Source organism: Mirounga angustirostris, unplaced genomic scaffold (genome assembly GCF_029215605.1).
Source record: "Mirounga angustirostris isolate CCGP_5_RB_7025 unplaced genomic scaffold, mMirAng1.0.hap1 SCAF_12, whole genome shotgun sequence".
In the NCBI taxonomy this organism is placed as follows: Eukaryota; Metazoa; Chordata; class Mammalia; order Carnivora; family Phocidae; genus Mirounga; species Mirounga angustirostris.
The window spans coordinates 10751330-10773581 of record NW_026991720.1 but is presented as its reverse complement, the minus strand read 5'-3'; the positions used below and the strand labels follow the sequence as shown (position 1 = coordinate 10773581).

The 22252-nt window shown below is 36.4% G+C and overlaps 1 protein-coding gene across 12 annotated transcripts in view; it reads right to left on the bottom strand.

Moving 5' to 3' along the window:
* TPK1 (thiamin pyrophosphokinase 1) overlaps positions 1 to 22252 on the bottom strand; it is a 346106-nt gene that overhangs the window by 196558 nt on the left and 127296 nt on the right. For 4 of the 12 annotated variants that reach the window (XM_064575817.1, XM_045864109.3, XM_064575816.1 and 1 more), the window contains one exon: positions 21926 to 21995. The exons of the other annotated variants lie outside the window; for them this stretch is intronic. In XM_064575817.1, coding sequence (XP_064431887.1) covers positions 21926 to 21945 — 20 coding nt within the window. In that variant the 5' untranslated portion in view covers positions 21946 to 21995. The remainder of the gene's footprint in view (positions 1 to 21925; positions 21996 to 22252) is intronic. 12 annotated transcript variants of the gene reach the window in all.

Here is a 22252-nt window from a genome sequence, read left to right as displayed (position 1 = left end):
TACAAATAGTACTCCAAAGTGGTAAAGGAAACAAATCTAATAGAAAAAACTGTCAAAGGCTATTCACACCACACAAGGAAAAGTCACACAAGAAATATAAAAGGCACTAATTACATGAAAATATGGTAGGTAAACTAATTACTTGTCAAGGAAATAAATATGAAAGCAATTGTAGGATACTGACGGACACAACTACTTGTCGAAAATTAGGAGAAAGTGTTGCTAGCGTGAAGAAAAACAAGTACACTCACAGACCACTGGGATCATGAATGGAATACAGCTTACAGACCAGCAATCCCACTTGAGAATCTATGCTACAAAGAACAGTACATAGAATATTTGTACAATAACAAGAAGAAAAAAACTGAATGTTTAATAGTACTGGGAAGGTTAAATAATATATAATGTCCACTAATAGGGAAATAGGCAGCTTTAAGATGAGTTGACTTCATCCTAGAATTGACAACTCTCCCAGAGGCAATGACTACTCCATGTCAAGTGAAAAAAAGCAAGTTCTAGAGAAATGTATATGCTCTTACCTTGTTTGCGATTAAAAAAATGTTTTTACATACAATCTGCACACAATTATTGTATACAACTTGATAAATTTAGAGATAAGGAGAGACATACCCATAAAACTATGACCACAATCTATGTCATAAACATACCCATCACCTCCAAAATTTCCTGTCCTATTAAATTTTATAAGAACAGTTAATATAAGATCATCAGCGTTTTATAGTTTTCAGTGTACTAGTCTTTCACTTCCTTGGTTAGGTTTATTCCTAAGTATTTTATTCTTTTTTGATGATTTTGTATGTGGAATGGTTTTCTTAGTTTCCTTTTCAGATACTTTGTTGTGTGTAGAAATGCAGCTGATTTTTGTGTATTGATTTTGTATACTGTAATTTTGCTGAATTCATTTATTCCAACATTTTTTTTTTTATTGTGTGTGTAGTCATAAGGGTTTTAGAGATATAAGATCATGCCATCTGCAAACAGAGCTAATTTTACTACTTCCTTTATGATTTGGAAGCCTTTTATTTCTTTTTCGTGCATAATCACTCTGGCTAGGATATCTAGTAGCATGTTGAGTGCTAGTGATGAGAGTGAGAATCCTTGTCTTTTTCCAGATATTAGGGGAAACGTTTTCAGTTTTTCACCACTGACTATGATGTTAGCTGTTGGCTTTCCATATATGGACTTTATTGTGTTGAGGTAATTTGAGTTTTTAATCACAAAGGGGTGTTGAATTTTGTAGAATGCTTTTTATGCATCTATTGAGATGATAATGTGATTTTTATCCTTCATTCTTTTACTATGGTGTATCATGTTGATGATATGTTGACTCATCCTTGCATAGCAAGGATAAATGCCACTTGGTCATGGTGTCGGATTCTTTTAATGTGCTCTTGAATTGGTTTGCTATTTTGTTGAGGATTTCTGCATACGTGTTCATCAGGGATATTGTTCCATAGTTTTCTTTTCTGATCCCTGGCTTTATATCAGGGTAATGCTGGCATGATTTAAAAATATATATATATATATTCCTTCTATTTTCTGGGAGAGTTTGAGAAGAATTAATTTTTCCTTAAAAACTTAGAAAATTTGATCTGTGATGCCATCTGTTCTGGCCTTTTCCTGTTGGAAGGTTTTTGATTACTGATTCCATCTTATTTGTTATTGATTTGTTTGGGCTATTTTTTTTTTTTAAGATTTTATTTATTTATTTGATGGAGAGAGAGTACAAGCAGGGGGAACAGCAGGGAGAGGAAGAAGCAGGCTCCTGCTGAGCAGAGAGCCCAAAGACTCAGGCTCGATCCCAGGACCCCGGGATCATGACCTGAACTGAAGGCAGATGCTTAACCTACTGAACCACCCAGGCATCCCAAGGCTTTGTATTTCTTGACTCAGTCTTGGTATGCTTTATTGTCTTTTTCTAGGAATTTATCTATTCCCTCTGAGTTGTCCAATTTGTTGGCATATAATTGCTCATAATAGTCCTTTATGATCTTTTTTATTTCTGTAGCACTGGTTATAATGCCTCCTTCATTTATGATTTTGAGTCTTCTTTCTTTTTTTCTTGGTTAGGCTGGGTAAGGATTTTCAATTTGGTTTATCTTTTCAAAAAACAACTCTTACTTTCATTGATTTTTCTATCTTTTTCTCTGCTTCATTTTTTTCTGCTCTAATCTTTACTTCCTTCTTTCTATTAACTTTGGGATTAAGTTTGTTCCTTTTCTAGTTCTCTGAAGTGTAATGTTAGGTTGTTTGAGATCTTTTTTTAAATACAGATGTTTATTACTATTAACTTCTCTTTTAATATAGCTTTTGCTGCATTCCATAAGTTTTGGTATTAGTAGTGTTTTAAAACAATAAAATAAAAACTAACAAAAATACCTGTAAACATATTCATACATTTTTGTATAAGCCTGAAGGAAATAATGGTAGTGAATGGAAGAAGCTTTTGACACTGATTATCTAAGAGGATGGGTTTTTTGGGGGTTTTTTTGAAGATTTTTTAATAAAATAACAAAAGAAAAACTAAAAGAGATAACTAAAACACCCAGAGAAAACAAAAATAACCAAAAATAATAAAGGAAATACAAATAAAATCTCCATATCATATAGTTAAAATAAAAATTACGGATACAGTGAGGAGAGAGATGATAGAGGGAAAACATGTAACTTTGCAAAAAAACTTGAATTAGAGAAAAAGGAAAAAAAAGGTACAAAAAAAGAGAAAGATCTGAGGGCTCTTACCCTAGGTGAAAACTTCAATACTTCCTATATACCAGTCTCTGTATTTCATTCATGCATTTTATATTTATTAATTAGTGAAATTTTATTTAATTTTCATAACCACTCCATAAGGTTTTTATCATCCTAATTTTATGGTAGAAAGCCTGAGAGATATGAAGTCTGAGAGATATGAAGTAACATACACAGATATCACACAGATTCAAAATGTTCTCCCCTCCTCCTCCTTTCTGAATTGAAGATAACCTTGCCTAGCATAGGGAAATTTTCTTGCTATACTTCCCTCACAAGATGCAATTCCACTTCTTCCAAAATTTTGGCCCTTATTTGAAAAATTGCTCTACTCGTATGCCCAACCAAGGCTGCATGGTAATCAAAGAGCAGTGTGAGTGCAGTGCAAAGTTACTCCACACCATAAGCTCTCAACCCCTAGGTAAGGTCTACTTACACTTTTCAAGTTTGCGATTTGTTTTAATGAATAGAGAAGTGGTAAGGAGAGGCACAACAACAAAATCATATGAGCTTGCTGAAAGCATATTTTATTCTAGACAGTGAGCAAACAAAACAATATTCAATTCTGTGACAGAGTGTTCTAACTCAGTATCAGCAGTGCAAATTCTGTGGGTAAGAAATCAAAATATATGGACTGCTCTTTCTGTCTATGCTACAGGAATTGACCTTTAACCACTGTAACCAGTTAGAAAACCAGACAAGATATGTGAAACAATGATATCCAGACAGTAGAAAATAGGCAGCTGAGCACAGTGCTTGCTGAAACAAGTGAGATGAGCCCTATTATTGCCTCAGCTTTCTTCCTGGAGCCAGTTTCTAGCCAGTTTTCTAGTGAGGGAAAACTCAGAGACCTGTGATCTCCCCAAATGAGGGCACCAATTTTAAGGGAAGCTAGGAAATACAGGCTAGAGTACCTGAGAAAATAGAACTACAGGGAGAAAGAGAGCTCTAGAAAGCTACAGAAAGAGTTCCTTGAGTGTTTGGACACATAATCATTTATACACAAATGAGAAGTCCAGCGTCGGGGGAGGACCACCATAAAGCAATGGTAATGACAATTCCTAAAAATAAAATACAGCTGGGTAGAATCCATGTTCCTGTCATCAAGAGTACAGAGACATAGTAATAAAGAGGTCATTAAGTAGAGTCTCACATTAAAAGTAAGACTAAATTAGTCCCAGAACAAAAGTTCCGCTGGACCTACCACAAGAAAGCTTAAAATAAAGTTTCTAAAGTATCAAACTCACCCATAAGTTATTCAACCATGTCTCAGAACAAAAATCAACACTGTTAAAAGAATATAACAAATCTAGTAACAACTTCAAATTAAAAATGCACAGCATCCAATCAAAAATTATCAGGCAGGCAAAGAAGAAAACCGTCAACTGGACACAGAAAAGACAAAGAGGCTGGTACTAACAGACAACGTCATTAAAACAACTATTTCAAACATGTTCCATACACTCAAGAAGGTAAAAGCAAACATGAACACAAGAAGCAAGAAATGGAAGATATATAATAACTACATGGAACTTTTAGAAATAAAAAATACATTATCAGAAATGAAAAATATGCTGGAGAATTAACAGCAGATTAACCACACAGAGGTATAGCCAATAATCCAATGGTGGACATAAAATGGAATCATAAAAAAAAAAAAAAAGATCCAAAAGAAGGAAAAGGGGAGCAAATTTGTGGCTCAGTTGGGTGTCTGACTCTTGATCTCAGCTCAGGTCATGATCTCAGGGTCGTGAGTTCAAGCCCCACATTTTGCATGAAGTACAAAATGGCTGAAAGATCTAAAAAAAAAAAAAAGAAGAAGAAGGAAAAGGAAGAAAAAAGAATGGAAAAAGTAGCAAAATATTAGATTTAAATGTAATCATATTGATAAATACATTAAATGTATATGCGCCAAATGCTCCAACTGAAAGACCTAGATTTAACATTAAATGAAAAAGACATGCTGTCTATAAAAAACTACAAACATAGATGGATAAGGTAAAAGCATAGCAAGAAATATACCATGCAAATACTCATAAAGAAAGAGTGGATATATTATTATAAGACAAGGTAGACATCAGAACAAGGAATATTGGTAAAGATAAAGAAGGGGCAATTTCATAATGATAAAATGATCATTTAAGCAAAACAATTAGCCAATCCATACACAATAAAAGAGCCCCAAGATACTCAAAAATGGAAAAAAAGAGACAAATCCTTATCATTTTCAACAATTCTCTCTTAGAAATTGGCAAAACAAGTAATTCAAAAGAACAGAATATACGCCTATTTTATTCTTTTAATGCTATCATGAATGTCATTGTCTTCATAATTTCATCTTCAAACTGTTCACTCCAAGTATGTAAAAATACAATTGTTTTTATACTTTGATCTTGCTTCCTGAATCTTGAACTTGTTTATTAGTTTTAGTCATTTTTTTAGTAGTATACTTAGAATATTCTATATAAAGAAGATCATATTATCTGCAAATAGAGATGGCTTTACTTCTTTGCTATCAAGATGCCTTTCTAGTCTAACTGCCATTACTAGAAACTACAGAACAATGTCGAACAGAAGTACAAAGGCAGATTATCCTTTCCCTGTTCTTAATCTTAGAAAGTAACCATCCAGTCTTTCACTGTTAAATATGTTAATTCTGAGTTTTTTGTAGGTGTCCTTTGTTAGTCTGAAGGAATTCCCTTCTACTCCTAGTTTGTTTAGTATTTTATCATCAAGGGTGTTGGATTTTGTCAAATATTTTTTGAGTGTCTTGAGATTATGTGATTTTTATTCTGAAATGATGTATCGCATTAATTGACTTTCAGAAGTTGAACAACGTTTTCATTCCTCAGACAAATCACACTTGGTCATGGTGGATGATCCTTTCTATACGTTGTTGGATTGAGTTTCCTAGTATTTTGTTGAGGATTTCTGCATCCATATTAAAAAAAAATATATATGGATCTACCGTTTTCTTATATTCTCATTGGTATAGTTCTGGTATCAGGGGAACAGGAGCCTTAGAAAATGAGTTGGGAAGCATTCCCTCTTCTATTTTTTCCAACGACTTTGAAGAATTGGCATTAATTATTCTTTGACTGTTTTGTAGAAATCAATGGTGCAGCCATCTGGACCTGGGCTTTCCTTTGAAGTAGTTTTGTTTTTTTTGTTTCTTCCAAATTACTAATTCAATCCCTCCATTGCCATGAGGTCTATTCAGATTGCCTAGTTCTTCTTAGTTTCATTCTTTTGTGTCTTTCTAGCAATCTGTGCAAAAGAAGTTTAATACTTTTTTTGAAACCTGACATTGTAAGGCAATAGTGCTCATCAGATTTAATTCATCAGCAAATTCTGATACAATCTGTCAATACAATCTGTATCAGAATTTGCTGACTTTTCGTAGAAACGGACAAACTGATTTTAATTTTTTTAATATTTTATTTATTTGACAGAGTGAAAGAGAGAGAGAGAATGAGCAGGGCGGAGGGGTAGGCAGGGGAAGAAGCAGACGCCCCACTAAGCAGGGACCCCAGGATCATGACCTGACCAGAAGGCAGACGCTTAACCAACTGAGCCATGCAGGCGCTCTGACAAACTGATTTTAAAATTCATATGGAATTAATTGTAAGGAACCCAGATAGGCAAATTAATAATGAAGAACAAGGTAGGGGCACTGTTACTTCTCAACTTCAAAACTTACTAAAAAGCATGGTAATCAAAATGGTGTGACAATGGCACCAGGCTAGACATACAGACCAATGGAACAGAAATCATAATGTACCAAAGAAATTCATACATCTATGGTCAACTGATTTTTGACAAGAGTACCAAGATCATTCAGTAGGGCAAGAACGGTGGTCTCAACAAAACACCTGTCAAAAATGGCTGGAATAACTGGATAGCTATACAAAGAAGAATGAAGTTAAACTCTTATTTCACACTATGCATACAAAAAATTAAAATGGTTGAAAGATCTAAATACAGGAGCTAAAACTATAAAACTTATGAAGAAAACAGAGGTAAAACCTCATGATTTTGGATTTGGCAAAGAATCTTATATATGACACCAGAATCCTGAGCTACAAAAGAAAGAGTTAAACCAGACTTCATCAGAATTTAAAATTTTTGTGATTCAAAAGATATTATCAAGAAAGTAAAAAAACAGCCTGAAAAATGGGAGAAAATATTTAATTCATAACTTTTGACCTCATATCTTAATTTCCAAGAATCTACTTTAAGTGCCAAGAACTCAAAGTTTTACTTATAAAACTTGTCTAAGTTTTACTTATCAATGTTATAAAAAATTATGAACATACGTTTCTGATATATGAAGACTGATAAAGAACGTAACATAAAATATTTAATGATATGATAATGTGTTCATAATACAATGTTAAAAAAACAGGTGTGATGTAAAACAATATATACACAAAAATCCCTATTTTATTACATGTGCACACATACACTCAGCAAGAGAGAAACATGCTTATAAAAATATGAAATTGAAAAAGATATGTAAAAATATCAATACTGAGAACCTAGGTGATTTCAAGTTATTTTTATTTTTTCTTTGTATCTTCCTGTATTCCCCAAGTTCGTTATGATGAACTTGTTATCACTTCTGTAAGTAGGAGGGTGGGTGAGGGTAGGGAATGAGGTACCTTTAAGAGAAAGGAATATACAGGGGTGCCTGGGTAGCTCAGTTGGTTAAGCATCTGACTTGATTTCAGCCTAGGTCATGATACAGGGGTCATGAGATTGAGCCTTAAGATTCTCTCCCTCTGTCCCCCCCCCCACTCACAATCACTCTGTCTCAAAAAAATATATATATATATAAAATTAAATCAATAATCAAAAGGTAAATACTAAATAGTACAGATTTGGTTCATTTAAATGAATTGATTTTTATATTGCTATTATTTGTAATTATGATTTCATTAAAATTATTTGTATAGTTTTAAAATTGAACAAGTAAGTACACCTTGGTTCAAACTTTTGCTATATATGATTTGGCTAAAATTGTTGGTTTTGTTAACCATTGACACCTATATCCTAACTCGACTCCATCATATTAAAGCATCAAAATGCATCAGGGCTATTCATGACCATCAACCATTTCTCCCCACCACATCAGAAGGACATGTTGGTGAACAGCTGCTACACTGAGGAAATCCACCATGAAAGCCCTATTACTGGTAATAGGGATCATAAGACCACACTCCTATAAGAAAATGTTCTTTTCACTGACTGATATAATGGTAAGATGACAGAAACTACAGTTGTTTTTCTTGCTCCTAACACATGGAACTGCCCTCTAGTTACTAATAACCCACTAATGTACAGTCTAGCAGGAAAAAATTGAATACACACTAGAGGCCGCTAGTGATAAGTGAATTTTGCATGAAGTAAAAAACATGATGAGAGCAGTAGAAAGAAAACTGCATTCTAAGCTTCCAGCTTCAGCTGCTTTTTAAGTGCTTTGCTTCAAATCACAAAACATTTTTTTTCCATCTATAAACTTCTAATTTTTTTAGTACAAACTAAATCTGGGCAAATTTCTTCTTAAAAAGAAAAATCAAGGCAATTTTGTAATAATTTTTATTATTGTATTCTTAAAGCAAAGTTGTGCTTTTAAGCAATGAAACCTTTTTACATAGTACAAATTAGAAAAAAAATATTCTCCTAATTGTCACAAAGATTCAGATCAAGTAAAGAAAACCTTGTTGTGTGATGTAAATTTGTCTTGCTAATAGTTTATTGAGAGGAAGATTTTTTTTTTTTTTTTTTTTTAGATTTTATTTATTTATTTGAGAGAGAGAATGAGATAGAGAGCATGAGAGGGAGGAGGTCAGAGAGAGAGGCAGACTCCCTGATGAGCAGGGAGCCTGACGTGGGACTCGATCCCGGGACTCCAGGATCATGACCTGAGCCGAAGGCAGTCGCTTAACCAACTGAGCCACCCAGGCGCCCAGAGAGGAAGATATTTTTAAAAGCAAAAGAGATCTAAAAAATATCACAAGTCTCGCAGAAAAATCATGAATCTTAGGAGGGGAATTTTAAGGAGTATACTTAGAAAAATATATGTGATAACATGAACTCAGAGAAAAACAGAGTATGATTAAAAGCAAGCTTTTCTAAAACTAAGAAAGCGTACACTCTACCCCCTTTGTTTTTTTTGAGAGAGCACGTGTATGTGCAGGTGGGGGTGGGGGCAGGGTCAGAGGGAGAAGGAGAGAGAGACTCCCAAGCAAACTCCATGCTCAGTGTGGAGCCCCACCCGAGGCTTCATTTCCGGACCCTGAGATCATGACCTGAGCCGAAATCAGGAGTCAGATGCTTAACGGACTGAGCCACCCAGGCACTCTACTTTTCTAAAATTTTGTGAGGTATCTTCTAAAAATTTGTGAGGCATGTTAAATGTAAAAATACATGAGAGGTATTTTTATCATTTATACATGATAGGTAAACATTGACTTCCTTTTTTTTTTAATCTTTTACACATGATAAGTAAACATTGACTTCCTTTTTTTTTTTTTTTGTCATTTACACATGATAGGTAAACATTGACTTCCTTTTCACCAACATTAAGAGAATGAGGGGGAAAAAATCTCATACATAGGGGCATTTTGTATCACAGTAAGTTTCAAGTTAGAGAAGTACCTATGGCAGGGGAAGTGTGAAGGAGATTACTGAAGACCCTTAGCCTGATCCTAGGACATGGTGACGGCACTGGCAGCCAGAGAGGTGTTGGGGGGGGGGGGGGGCATTTGTGAAGATTTTGTTTGTATTTGTATTTGCATTTGGCTGTCCCTACTCATGTTTACAGAAGCTAACACAGTGTGAATCTTGATACTAGGCACAGACGGCTCCAGAAACAAACAGGAGTCACGTATTTACTCACGCCACCCCTACAAACAAGGGCCTGGGCAGATTTTCCCTTACCCACCTCAGCTTGGTCAATCATAAACTCTTACACAAGAAAAGACAAGCCACTGGGAATTTATCAGCAGCACCCAGTGTCCAGCTCACAGAGGGAATGCAAGCCCTCACTTGTTCTAAGAATACAAATGTACTGTGGATTTGGTTTCCAGCTTCTGGCATATTTCTTCCCAAGCCCAACTCTCCAGTCTTCCCAGTTATTGTTAATTATAATATTTTTAATTGATTTTGTTGCTGTTGTTTACATTGGTCAGAGTTTTTCTTTCCTTTACAACCAGGAACCCCCACTGATACAAAAAAATAATAATAAGAAGAAGAAGTTCCTAACAATGTTAACAGGAGCGCTTTTAATATGTCTCTGATTCTTGTCTTAAATAAAAGTAAGAATTACTTTACTGGGTCAAAAATATGCTTTCATACTATGAAAGTAGAATACATTAAATTTTTATGGAAGAGCATGTCTAATCATTCTAACTATTAAGCATATAGTGACCTACTTGGGATGAGAGCGTGAAAAAGCCAGAGACAATGCAATGCTTTCACTGGGGTGACAGGCTGGCAGGAACATGCAAAGAGGTGATTCCAGTGTGTTCTGATAAATGTTAAGGGAAGCAATGGGTACGAGAACATCCCAGAAGGACACTGACCATAACCTGTTAAAGCAAAAAAACTAGCCACCAAATACCCTTAGCTAGTTCATTCCGGATTTGTCATCTATTGGCTTATCTGTGAGGAAATTACTATTTTTGGGGAAAACTATCTACAAGGAGTAATACTGCTCAATGAAAATATTTATCATTTTTTATTTGTCAAATTTGGTCCTGTGTGCTAGAGTTATTTCCCAAGATAAACAAGAACAAGGAATTTTGTCTAATTAAGTAGAAATACTGATAGACAATTTCAACATAATGTGTGATGATAGTCAAGGATTGCTTAGAAAAATTTAATTTCTGCCTGACTTAGGTCTACGGAAACTGGTAGTTACCAGCAAAGACTTCTGGGGAAACACAACACATGAGCCAAGTTTTGAAGGGATTATAATACTTGGAAGAAAGCAGAAGAAAGAGGGATGTTATAAATGAATTTTAAAAGAGGTTTTTTTGTTTGTTTGTTTTTTAGAATAGGGGTCTTATAAGTTAATCAGATACAGTGTTCTGTAAAAAAGTATCTCCATGTGATGTTAAAACTAACTCCTTGGCATTTCAATGGGCATGTCAATGGTTTTTAAAATAATCGACCGAGTAGGAAACCAATATTTAGAGAGGACACCAATATTTTAAATAATCATTGCTGAGAAGCACTAATGCTTAAACAACCACTCCCTCCAGGGCCCCTCCTGCCTTACGGAGCACACCCCAGGTGTCAGCACCATGCATGGTACCCATAACCAGACATCCAAAGCCAAAAACAGAGCTCATAGATCTAAACCCTGTGGGATGAACACCTTCTTCCCTACAGTCTGAGCAAAGCACAGCTGATCTCATTCAACAGAAGTGCTAAGTACAATTCTAAATTCTACAATTTGGAGAGTAAGTCAACATTTTAAATATTCATGACTTATCATTATTATTATTACTCTTGATCTTAGCCAAAAGGCCAAGAAGCAATTATTATTATTATTATTATTATTATACTTCCTATCAACCTGGGCATTTACACACTAGTGTCTCCTTGCTCATCATTTAAGTTCCCTTCCTCTGACTTTCTGAGAAGAAGCCCTCTTCTATTGCTCAGGTCATACAATATCTAGACATAAGCATATTAGACATAATATACACATGTACACATTCAAATATGTGTGCATATATATATTTACACAAAATGATTTTTTTCTTAGGGTGGTAAAATGTTTTCTGTTTTAAGTAGTCTTTCTGAGACTCTTCAGTATATTCTTGAATTCCCGGGCTAGAGGCAAAATTGAAGTCTTCAAGGAATACAGTCTCAAATACCCCTCAGATCTCTAACCCAGAACTGTAAGTGAAAGTCCAGAGCTTATCTTGGTATAAGTGCCATTTTGGTATATTCCCAAAAAATTTATTAACTAGTCCTTGCTTTAAATGAATTCTAGCTGTCACTTTTCTGACCCTTATTAATAGGAAGGCTACAGCTGGCTCAGGTCCACCATCAACTCAAGTTTTATGTCTTTTAATGATGTGTCAACAAATAATGCATGCTGTCTTGTTGTTGGAGTTATTTTGCTTACTCTTGGTCTGATAATACAAAACCAAAATTTTAATAATGAGAACACTCCACAGAAGCACCTAGGTGTATGTGTGCAAGCATGCATTTATGTACATGTACATTTTGTACACACTTAAGTACAAACAGACAGGGACCATTCTACAACCTTTTAATAAACATATGTATACACACATATTATGTGACTATTCTCAATTATTACTAACTCAGCAATCTAATAATATATTGAAAATAAGCCAAAAAACTTGAAAAACATGAGCTCTTAAATTGTAGTAACAAGTGCTAAAACTATTCAAGTTTCTTTTCAAAAAGCAAAACTAAAAGAGCCATGTGTTAACTCAAAACTTTTGACAGATGATCCAGGTTTCTCTGAAAAACCATCTGAGGGTAATTTATTTCTGAAGACCTCATCCACAGTGCAGGAAAGGAAAAGGGTTTTGTCAGGAACATGCTGTATGAAATAGAATAGCCATAAAGCACAATGCCTCTGATTAAATTTAGTTGTAAACTGACTTCCTGCAGCTGCTTAAAATGATTTCGCTTTGAAAATTTATTCTGACTTCATGCATGATCTGACAAACACAGCATCTATGCATACATATTCTGCCCCCAACCCCTGAAATGATTCAGAGCTATGCATGGATAACTTTGAGATCTCTGATTTATAGCATTTGATAACCAACAGACTAAAATATATTATAAAACTAATTCAACCAACAATTCAAGATAAATATGCCCTCACAGTTTATTGTGTAGGGTTCTTTAATAACAAGATTCCTATTACACATTTTCTTTTAAATGTGCTAATCATTTTTACCTTCCATCATTTTGATTCAAAGACCCAATAATGTTGACATGCTTAAAGAGCTTAGTAATTTGATTGCATAAATATTTTTAAATAGAAACTTGTTGAAGCAAGTGATTAAAATTCTTAAGGCTAGGCTTAGAAGAAATCAAGGTAAACCAATGATCTTTGGATTTCCTTAAGCAAGTATACACTTGTTTCCTTTCTATGTATGTTCAAGCATACTGAAAGTATATATTTTTTAACTATGCCAAGAAATTCATAAACATTAGTTAAAATAAATCCCAATCACTAGAAAATTAGTCACAGGTTGACTGAAATCAATTGTCATATATATTAGAGGTTATTGAGATCACAATATCCGCTCAGATCCTTGACACCAATTTATTCCATAACAATTTTATATTTATTGTCTTATTCCATAAAACACTAACAGTACTGAGCAAGCTTTTGCAAGATTTTCACTAAGATACATTAGAATATAAGCATTATATATGAATCTCTACTACTATTTATCTCACTTCTAGGGTGGAAGTGACAACTTTGAAAATTATGTTTGGCTCTGGCTAAAAGAACTAACATTCCTCCCAAAGAATCACTTGAAAAAAGTGGTAATAGATTCCAACCAAAAGGATAATTCTTAAGAATCAGGTCTATCAATGCGTTCAATGAACAAACAAGATTGTGGTGTACCCACATAATAGAACACCACTCAACAGTGAAAAGGGACAAACTACTGATATACACAATCACATGGATCAATGTCAGAAGCACTTGGTAAGTGAAAAGAGTCACATACATAAGACAACAAGCTGAAGGACTCCATTTATAGGACATTCTAGAAGGTTTCAGGAACCAGAGTATAGGAGTTGGGGGCTGATGCAAAGGGACAGGAAGGAACTTTTCAGGATGATGGACACGTTCTATTCTTGACTGCTTGTATACTGCTACAAAACTTACCGAACTGAATGCTTAAAATGGATAAATTTTATATGAAATTATACCTGAACAAAGATGATCAAAACCAAAAGAAGAACCAGAGAAGCTTAAACACTATATGCCTTCATTCCAACCACAATATGAAAAGAGCTTACAACCTTTCTAAGAAGTTTCACAATTACCACATGCAAAGTATTAACTGTGAGAGAACATTTACAGCTATTGTCCAAAACTAGATGATAGATATATTCAACTATCCTGTAATTTATCATATCGTAACTTTGAAGGGCCACCCTCTACCCTCTTGGCTTATCCAACTCCTGTGTAACCAGCCCAAGTAATACATTTCTTCTTCATACAAATCTTCAAGATTGCTCTGAATATTCCAGAAGATCCTGATCCTTCCCTGAAATGTCACAGATGGAGAAATCACAGCCCGCGGAAGTGAAATTACTTGCCAAAGTCTCATAGTAATGAAGTCGCAGAATCAGATTTTGTATCCCAACCTAACTGAAAAATCTGTGCGTGTCTTCTCACTACACAGTTCCCAACATGGAATTCCCGCTATCTGCAGTGAATGGAGAGGGAAGACACAATCGTTAAGTTATTCATATGGAGACAGACAGACAGGTCACTGGTTCCTTTAAGAGTGTGCCCGGTTTAATGATAATGTCAAGGGCTTTCGAGGCTGATCTAGAACAGCTAGAATCCCACATTACTCGGTTATTGAAATCATAGTCTGAAGTTGGCTTAGCTAGGACACAGTGAGTTTTAGAGCCACAACAGTCTGATTCCCACTGGATCACTCCGAAAAGCAGTACTGATCTGCTCGTAAGAAAGCTGCAAGAATATATAAAGCTAGGAAGTCTGAAATCCAAACTGAGAAAATTAATGGTCTGATTGGAATAAGAGATTGGGAATGAATCTTTTTTTTTTTTTTTTTAAGATTTTATTTATTTGTCGGGGCGCCTGGGTGGCTCAGTCGTTAAGCGTCTGCCTTTGGCTCAGGTCGTGATCCCGGGGTCCTGGGTTCGAGCCCCGCATCGGGCTCCCTGCTCCGCGGGAAGCCTGCTTCTCCCTCTCTCACTTCCTCTGCTTGTGTTCCCTCTCTGTGTCTCTCTCTGTCAAATAAATAAATAAATAAATCTAAAAAAAATTTTTTTTTTTATCTATTTGTCAAAGCGGGGGAGGGGGCAGAGACAGAGAGAGAAACAGGCCCCCCGCTGAGCAAGGAGCCTGATGTGGGGCTCGATCTCAGGACCCCAGGATCATGACCTGAGCTGAACACAGATGCTTAACTGGATGAGCCACCCAGGTGTCCCTGAATCCTTCTTTTCTATTTGAGCACCACAAGTTCCCCCTCATCCCACCTCGTTAACACCTGTTTACATGAATGGTCATCTGTGTAATTTCAGGGAATTTTTACTGGATGCTACTCTTTTAAATTCAACAGAAAGCAGCTCTTAAGCATCTGAGATAAATTAGATCATCTGTGGGACTTCCCATTCAGGATGCTGTATTCATCAATTATTCTGAGAAACCAAAAAACAACATCCCCGCCTCTCATTTCAAGTCCTTATATACTAATGATACCAAAATTCACAGCTATTCCTCAGACTAGTATGCAGATGAGTTTCAGAGTCTCTGCGTCCTTTAAAATCACAGAAAACACAAGTAGCAAGGATATTCATGTTACTCTCAAAATACCAATGAATTCAAAGGCAAGAATCTTCATTTCATGATAAAAGACTCATTGAGATAGTAATGAGGACACAATGTAAATATCAGACATTCTGAAAATAAGTGGAACAAATTCTATATGTGATTTCAGACAAAACGGGCACGATCTCTCTAGATATAAAGCACTCTGGTTTATACATACTAATAAAATAAACGATCCGAAGTTTCTTCTGAAGCCCAGGCGGTGAGGAGAGAAGGTAAGGGAGAAAACAGAAGAAACAGCTTGGCTAAAATGATAAGTAAAAGACAAACCCTGATACTCAAGGTAATGAGTTTAGATTTTATCCAGGAGACAAAACAGAACGTTCCCTCTTCCCTGCTAGTCAACACACGGGCATGTACACACACCAGCACCCCCTCACACACACACACTCTGCGGCCCTAACCTTTTATACTCCAGTAGGATCCTTGGAATTGTTTCTAATATCCCCATTCTGGATTAATTGTCCATCCTGTGCTTTCCTCTGTCACAGAACCTATCACATTGGACTAGAATTTTCTCATTATGTGCTTTATAATCTATCCTAGTGCATACTAATTTCTTCTTTACTTCTATTACTCTAAGGTCTTTTTTTGTGGGCAGGAATCATTTATATATTCACAGTAATTATCAAAATGTCTAACCATAGAAGGTATTCAATAAGTGTTTGAATGAATAAAAATGAATGAGTAACAAGTTAAATGCCACATTCTTATTTCTGCCACTGGATTATTCTTGGGAGATCCTGTCTCATTCCAAAGCTCTATTTTATTTTATATTTTGATCAGTTTACCTCAACTTTTTTTTTTTTTTAAGATTTTATTTATTTATTTGAGAGAGAGAATGAGAGAGAGCACATGAGAGGGGGGAGGGCCAGAGGGAGAAGCAGACTCCCTGCCGAGCAGGGAGCCCGATGCGGGACTCGATCCCGGGACTCCAGGATCATGACCTGAGCAGAAGGCAGTCGCTTAACCAACTGAGCCACCCAGGCACCCAGTTTACCTCAACTTTCTAATAGAATAAGGCTTACAAGTGTCTATGTATCTTTAAAGGTTTTTTGTTTTTTTTTTTTAAGAATGATACCAACTCGGGCGCCTGGGTGGCTCAGTCATTAAACGTCTGCCTTCGGCTCAGGTCATGATCCCAGGGTCCTGGGATCAAGCCCCACATCGGGCTCCCTGCTTGGCGGGAGGCCTGCTTCTCCCTCTCCCACTCCCCCTGCTTGTGTTCCCTCTCTCGCTGTGTCTCTCTCTGTCAAATAAATAAAATCTTAAAAAAAAAAAAAAAGAATGATACCAACTCTTTTCCTATACTGTCAGATTACGTTCATGTGGTATTGATTTTGTAATTCTTGTTGGTTTCTATACATCTCCTACTCTTTTCTACTTGATTCCATCACTTCTTCCACCTCTCACCATAATTAGCATGACCCTAATTCTAAGAACCTATAGCAATGTTTCTTAATCCATTTTTCAGGTTCACAGAGCTATCAGTTCTATATCCCCCAAAAAGTCCATCTAGTCAAAATTCAGTATGTTATGATTCCATTTTATAAAGACCAGAGATAGCCAGAATTAATCTAATATGTATTGGGTTAGATAGCAGTATCCTATGAGGGGAGATGGTGATAGGAGGGAGCATGAAAAGGGCTTCTGCAATGCTTGTAATATTCTATTTATTGATTTCTGAACCATTTATTCATGTGTTACCCTTTGTGAAAATTCATTGAGCTATATCATTATAATTTGTGCACTTTTCTATATGTTTGTTTTTAATACTCCCTATGGCGGAAAACGTTGGTAATTACTACCATAGTTGACGACTTTTCTACCCCTGGTTAGAAACTGACCAGAGCAGGGGCACCTGGGTGGCTCAGTCGTTAAGTGTCTGCCTTCGGCTCAGGTCATGATCCTAGGGTCCTGGGATCGAGCCCCGCATCAGGCTCCCTGCTCCTCGGGAAGCCTGCTTCTCCCTCTCCCACTCCCCCTGCTTGTGTTCCCTCTCTCACTGTGTCCCTCTCTGTCAAATAAATAAATAAAATCTTAAAAAAAGAAACTGACCAGAGCAGAAACTGTTCTCTTAGAGTATCTGTGAAAGATGCAGAAAGAGGAATTACTGGGTATGAGAGGAGGGTGGGGGTGGGCAGGGTACTTAACTCTCCCATAATCCTTACTGTTTACCTGGTACCCACAAATAACAATCTTTCAATATTCTTTGATGTGGACATTTTACTCTTTGCTGATCTACTATACTGTCAACAAAACTGTCAGTAGAAAAACAAAAGAGGGGCGCCTGGGTGGCTCAGTCCATTAAGCCTCTGCCTTTGGCTCAGGTCATGATCTCAGGGTCCTGGGATCAAGCCCCAAATTGGGGCTAGGTTCCCTGCTCAGTGGGGAGTCTCCCTCTCCCTCTCCCTACCCCCCCCCACCGCTTGCGCACTTTCTCTCTCCTCGCTCTCTCTCTCAAATAAAGAAAATATTTTAAAAAGAAGAAGAAGAAGAAAAAAAACAGAGCCCTCCAATGCCTATCGATGACGGACAAAATCTACTCCATAAAATCTCCTAGAAAATCTTACCCTGCTTCACTTGTATTCCCTCCTTCCCCCCACATCCTGGGATTATTCTGACTATAAAGCTGTGCTGTACCATCCTGGTTCAGACCAACAGTGGGTTTTACCTACTTTCAAGAAGGCAGGAAGCAGATGTTATGAGGCTATCATAGGAGTTTTTAATCACAGGCTAGTAACAAAATATAGACATGGGACTTTAGTCAGTATCATGTTAAAGCTGCAGAATTAGGGGTACTGACTGAGACATCTAATACCCCACCACAGTACCCCACATTTTTTTTTTAAAGATTTTATTTATTTATTTGAGAGAGAGAGAATGAGAGACAGAGAGCAGGAGAGGGAGGAGGGTCAGAGGGAGAAGCAGACTCCCTGCTGAGCAGGGAGCCCAATGTGGGACTCGATCCCGGGACTCCAGGATCATGACCTGAGCCAAAGGCAGTCGCTTAACCAACTGAGCCACCCAGGCGCCCACCCCACATTTCTAAAAACGACATCTGGGGTTAGGAAAACAGTCAATTAAGTGTATGGGAATAGAATTGTCGAATCACTATGCCACATACCTGAAACTAATACTGTGTGTCAACTGTATTTCAGTAATAAAAAATATATATATGTACACACATATATATGTAATATACTAATCTACATATTATGTTGGAATCAGAAATCAGTGAAGATAGTTCAGATGATTTAAAAAATAATGTTGGAGAAACTGGGTAGCCAAATAAATGAAGTTAAGACTTACCTAGACTGAAAAAAAAAAAAAAAAAAGGAAAAGAATATGGGAGCACAAAGTATGGAGTCTTCCTAAAACCTCCTCCTCTTTAATCTCAAATCTGTAACCAAAGCGGAGACCCAACTGTCATTGGCGGTGTCCATCCTACATTTCCCTGACTGGGTCTTCAACCTGCCTCAGTCTGATGCTCCAGACTGAGCATACCCCCAAAACAGAACCTGTCAGTTCTCAGAGGTCATCTGTTTATCCAAAATGTGAGGGTCAAAGTTACTCAAAACCTTATGGGAAGAAAGAACAGAGTAACTGTAATAGAATACTCATTTATTAACAAGTATTTGTTGAGTATCTAATATTCCCACACAATTTTGTAGGCTTCAGGGAGCTTATATTCACCTGAACAAGAAAAATTAGTCACATTTTCTATTGTTCAAAAGAGCAGAACCAATAGGTAGACTCAATGTAACTCTTTGCTACTTAAGAAGAAATAACAGATTTTTTTTGTTTCTCTCAACTCACTAACGTATGTTCAAATCAACATGTATTATTTTCACAGCAATAAAAAACACTTAGGACTTATTTATTAAAAGAAGCCACTTTCAGAGTAGAAACAAAGATGGACATTTATGAAGATGGTGTAGGGTGGTACAGAATCAGATACAAAGTTGCTGTTGGTATTTGCCTCAGCTCTAGCCCTCTTCCTCTCTTGTTCCTCTCTTCCTGTCTACATCAGTCTTCCTTCCATTCCAAATGTCTTCAGTGGGAGATGATTCTCTATACATTCATCTTTTATTGCATAATTATAAGGTATTACATTGTAGATATGGACATTAAATAAACAAATACAAACAAGCCAAGCAGTGGTCCACAAACCATACTTGGCTTTTTAAAACTTGGATTTTTTTCCTTTTTCTTTGTGTGGCTTCTCAGTTAAAAATGCAACTAATAGGAATCATGTTTAGTCACCTATATCCAGTTAGCATTACTGGTTAGGGTTTGTATTTAATGAGATTTACTTCAAGGATTTAATTCCCACATGAGGCAGTTAGTTTACTCATCTCCCTATTAGCCACCCTATCCAGGCCAGCCATGTTCCTAAGTATCAGAGTATGAATCACTGCAAACATATTATTATAATGAGAAAAGCAACGGAAAGTACATTTTCTTATTGAACATCTTCATATACAGTCAAATGAGTTATTTTGAAATCTGGACAAAAATAATGGTACTCACTCCACAAACCTCGTAATCTGTTTTGCTTTCTAATGTGAATAAAAATGTTGTGTGTTCTCTTTCTTATTAGTGTCTAGTCCAATCCAATAAGAGCAATCAGTATATAAATCTGTATTTTTTTCACAAGCATTTTAGATGGTTCTTATGGTCACAGCAGAGTTGGAAGCACTGTGTTAATATCTGTTCACAGCTCTGGTTCATGTACTTATGTTCATGAGCTATACCTACCATTAAAGAAATAGTACTCAGTACTAGATTCCTTGCCAGCAAGCCAGCTACAGGCATGAAACGCAATACCCAATTCATAATCTTGGCCTCATGGGCATCATGCTCTTCCCTGAACTAACCAGCCCAGGCCCTGTTTAGAGTATTTTTAACACACTGTCCATGTCAGGTCTTAGAGAATACGGTCAGAGGAATCCATAAAGTTAAAAAATAAAGAACCATAAAATGTTTAGAATTTAAATTGTTTCCTAGGCTGTCACTATTGCCATATTCTTTGATAATTCACCCAGTCCCTAGACATTAGCATTCCCAATCTCAAAGGAAGCATGCTCTCCTCCTATAAGCAACCGGCTGCTTTCAAAGAGCAGCTCCAGTATTAGGAGCCTGAAGTTAAAAATTCTGATGCCATAAAGATGTATTTTACATCGTTTCAAACTACATATATTTAATTCACACCTGCAGTATGTTGAATCATAATATTTTTATTTTATTTTTTTGCAGCAAGGAGGTGATTTCTCAAACTATAAACATTTCAGTACATTTAATAACACATATGATAGAAGTGGAACTAAGTTTCACAGCTAGTCTACTTATATCTAGTCTATAAATTCTTATGTTTGCAAAGAGGTTGAACTATAAACATGTTGGCAATGAGCTGGATTTAAATTTGCTTTCAAATGTATTCTCGTATCTAAAAATAGCTCACCATGCAAAGATCAGGAAAACCAGACAGCACAGATAACAAATCATTAAGAGTAAGTTATTTATCTCCTAAAATATATGTGTGTGCATAACTCAGAAGTAACTAAGTTAAATTATACTTAGCTTTACTCAACACTACTACAAAAATCTCACTTCTACCACAGCATGTATCATTTGTTTTTATGAGGTCAATTTTTATTCATTTAAATGGAGTTTTATTTTAATTAATGCTCAAAGTCCTCACAGATACTGATATTTGATAATGCTACTTAATGAAACTTCTGAAATAGTAGAATGAGGGTTTTTGGGTTTTTTTCTACCAAAAAGTTTTTTTTATTCAAATTCAACTAGCCAACATATAGTACATAATTAGTTTCAGATGTAGAGTTCAGTAATTCCTCAGCTGCATATAACATCCAGCACTCATCACATCACGTGCCCTCCTTAATGCCCATCCCCCAGTTACCCTATCCGCCCCCCCCATCTCCCTTCATCAACCCTCAGTTTATTTCCTAGAGTGAAAAGTCGCTCATGGTTTGTCTCCCTGATTTCTTCCCATTCAGTTTTCCCTCCATTCCCCTATGACCTTCCGCACTATTTCTTATATTCCACATATGAGTGCAAACTGTAGGATAGTTGTCTTTCTCTGACTGACTAGAATGACAGGTTTTTAAGTAAGAGTATGATTGGCCTAGTTCTTCTAGGAGATACACTCAAAACTAAGAAATAATACAACATAACATGGTTCAGCAACTCTCTCACTGATGTGGTTTTCTGTTAATTTTTTTTTTTTAAAGATTTTATTTATTTATTTGAGAGAGAGAGAGAGAGTGAGCACGAGAGGGGGGAGCGGGAGAGGGAGAAGCAGACTCCCCGCTGAGCAGGGAGCCCGATGCGGGACTCGATCCCAGGACTCCAGGATCATGACCTGAGCTGAAGGCAGTCGCCCAACCAACTGAGCCACCCAGGTGCCCGGTTTTCTGTTAATTTTGAAGTAACATTAATAGTCATCATTCATCAAGGAGAGAATAAAACAACCTGAAGAGCAGAATTAGTGGTATTTTGGACACGGACTAAAAGAAAGCGTACCTTTCCCTCTCTCCTTCCATGGTATCATATAAGCGGTTGGCACCTCCATCAGCACAGGCTCTTAAAAGAGCTTCAAATAGAAAAAAAAAAAGAACATTTCAATATAAGCAGCTTAGAGCAGTACCTCACAAACGATCAACAAATGATTAAAAAGCAGGCTCTCAGAGACACACGCAGTCACGCCTTCCTCTTTGGATCTTTTCACATTCAGGCACAGGCTGCCGCGCAAGTGATCTACGTACCACACACTCAAGACAGAATCCCCTAAGACAGTGTATTTCCTTTTTGTAGCCTTTTCAATTCCTCTTATTAAGTAAAAGGGTGAAA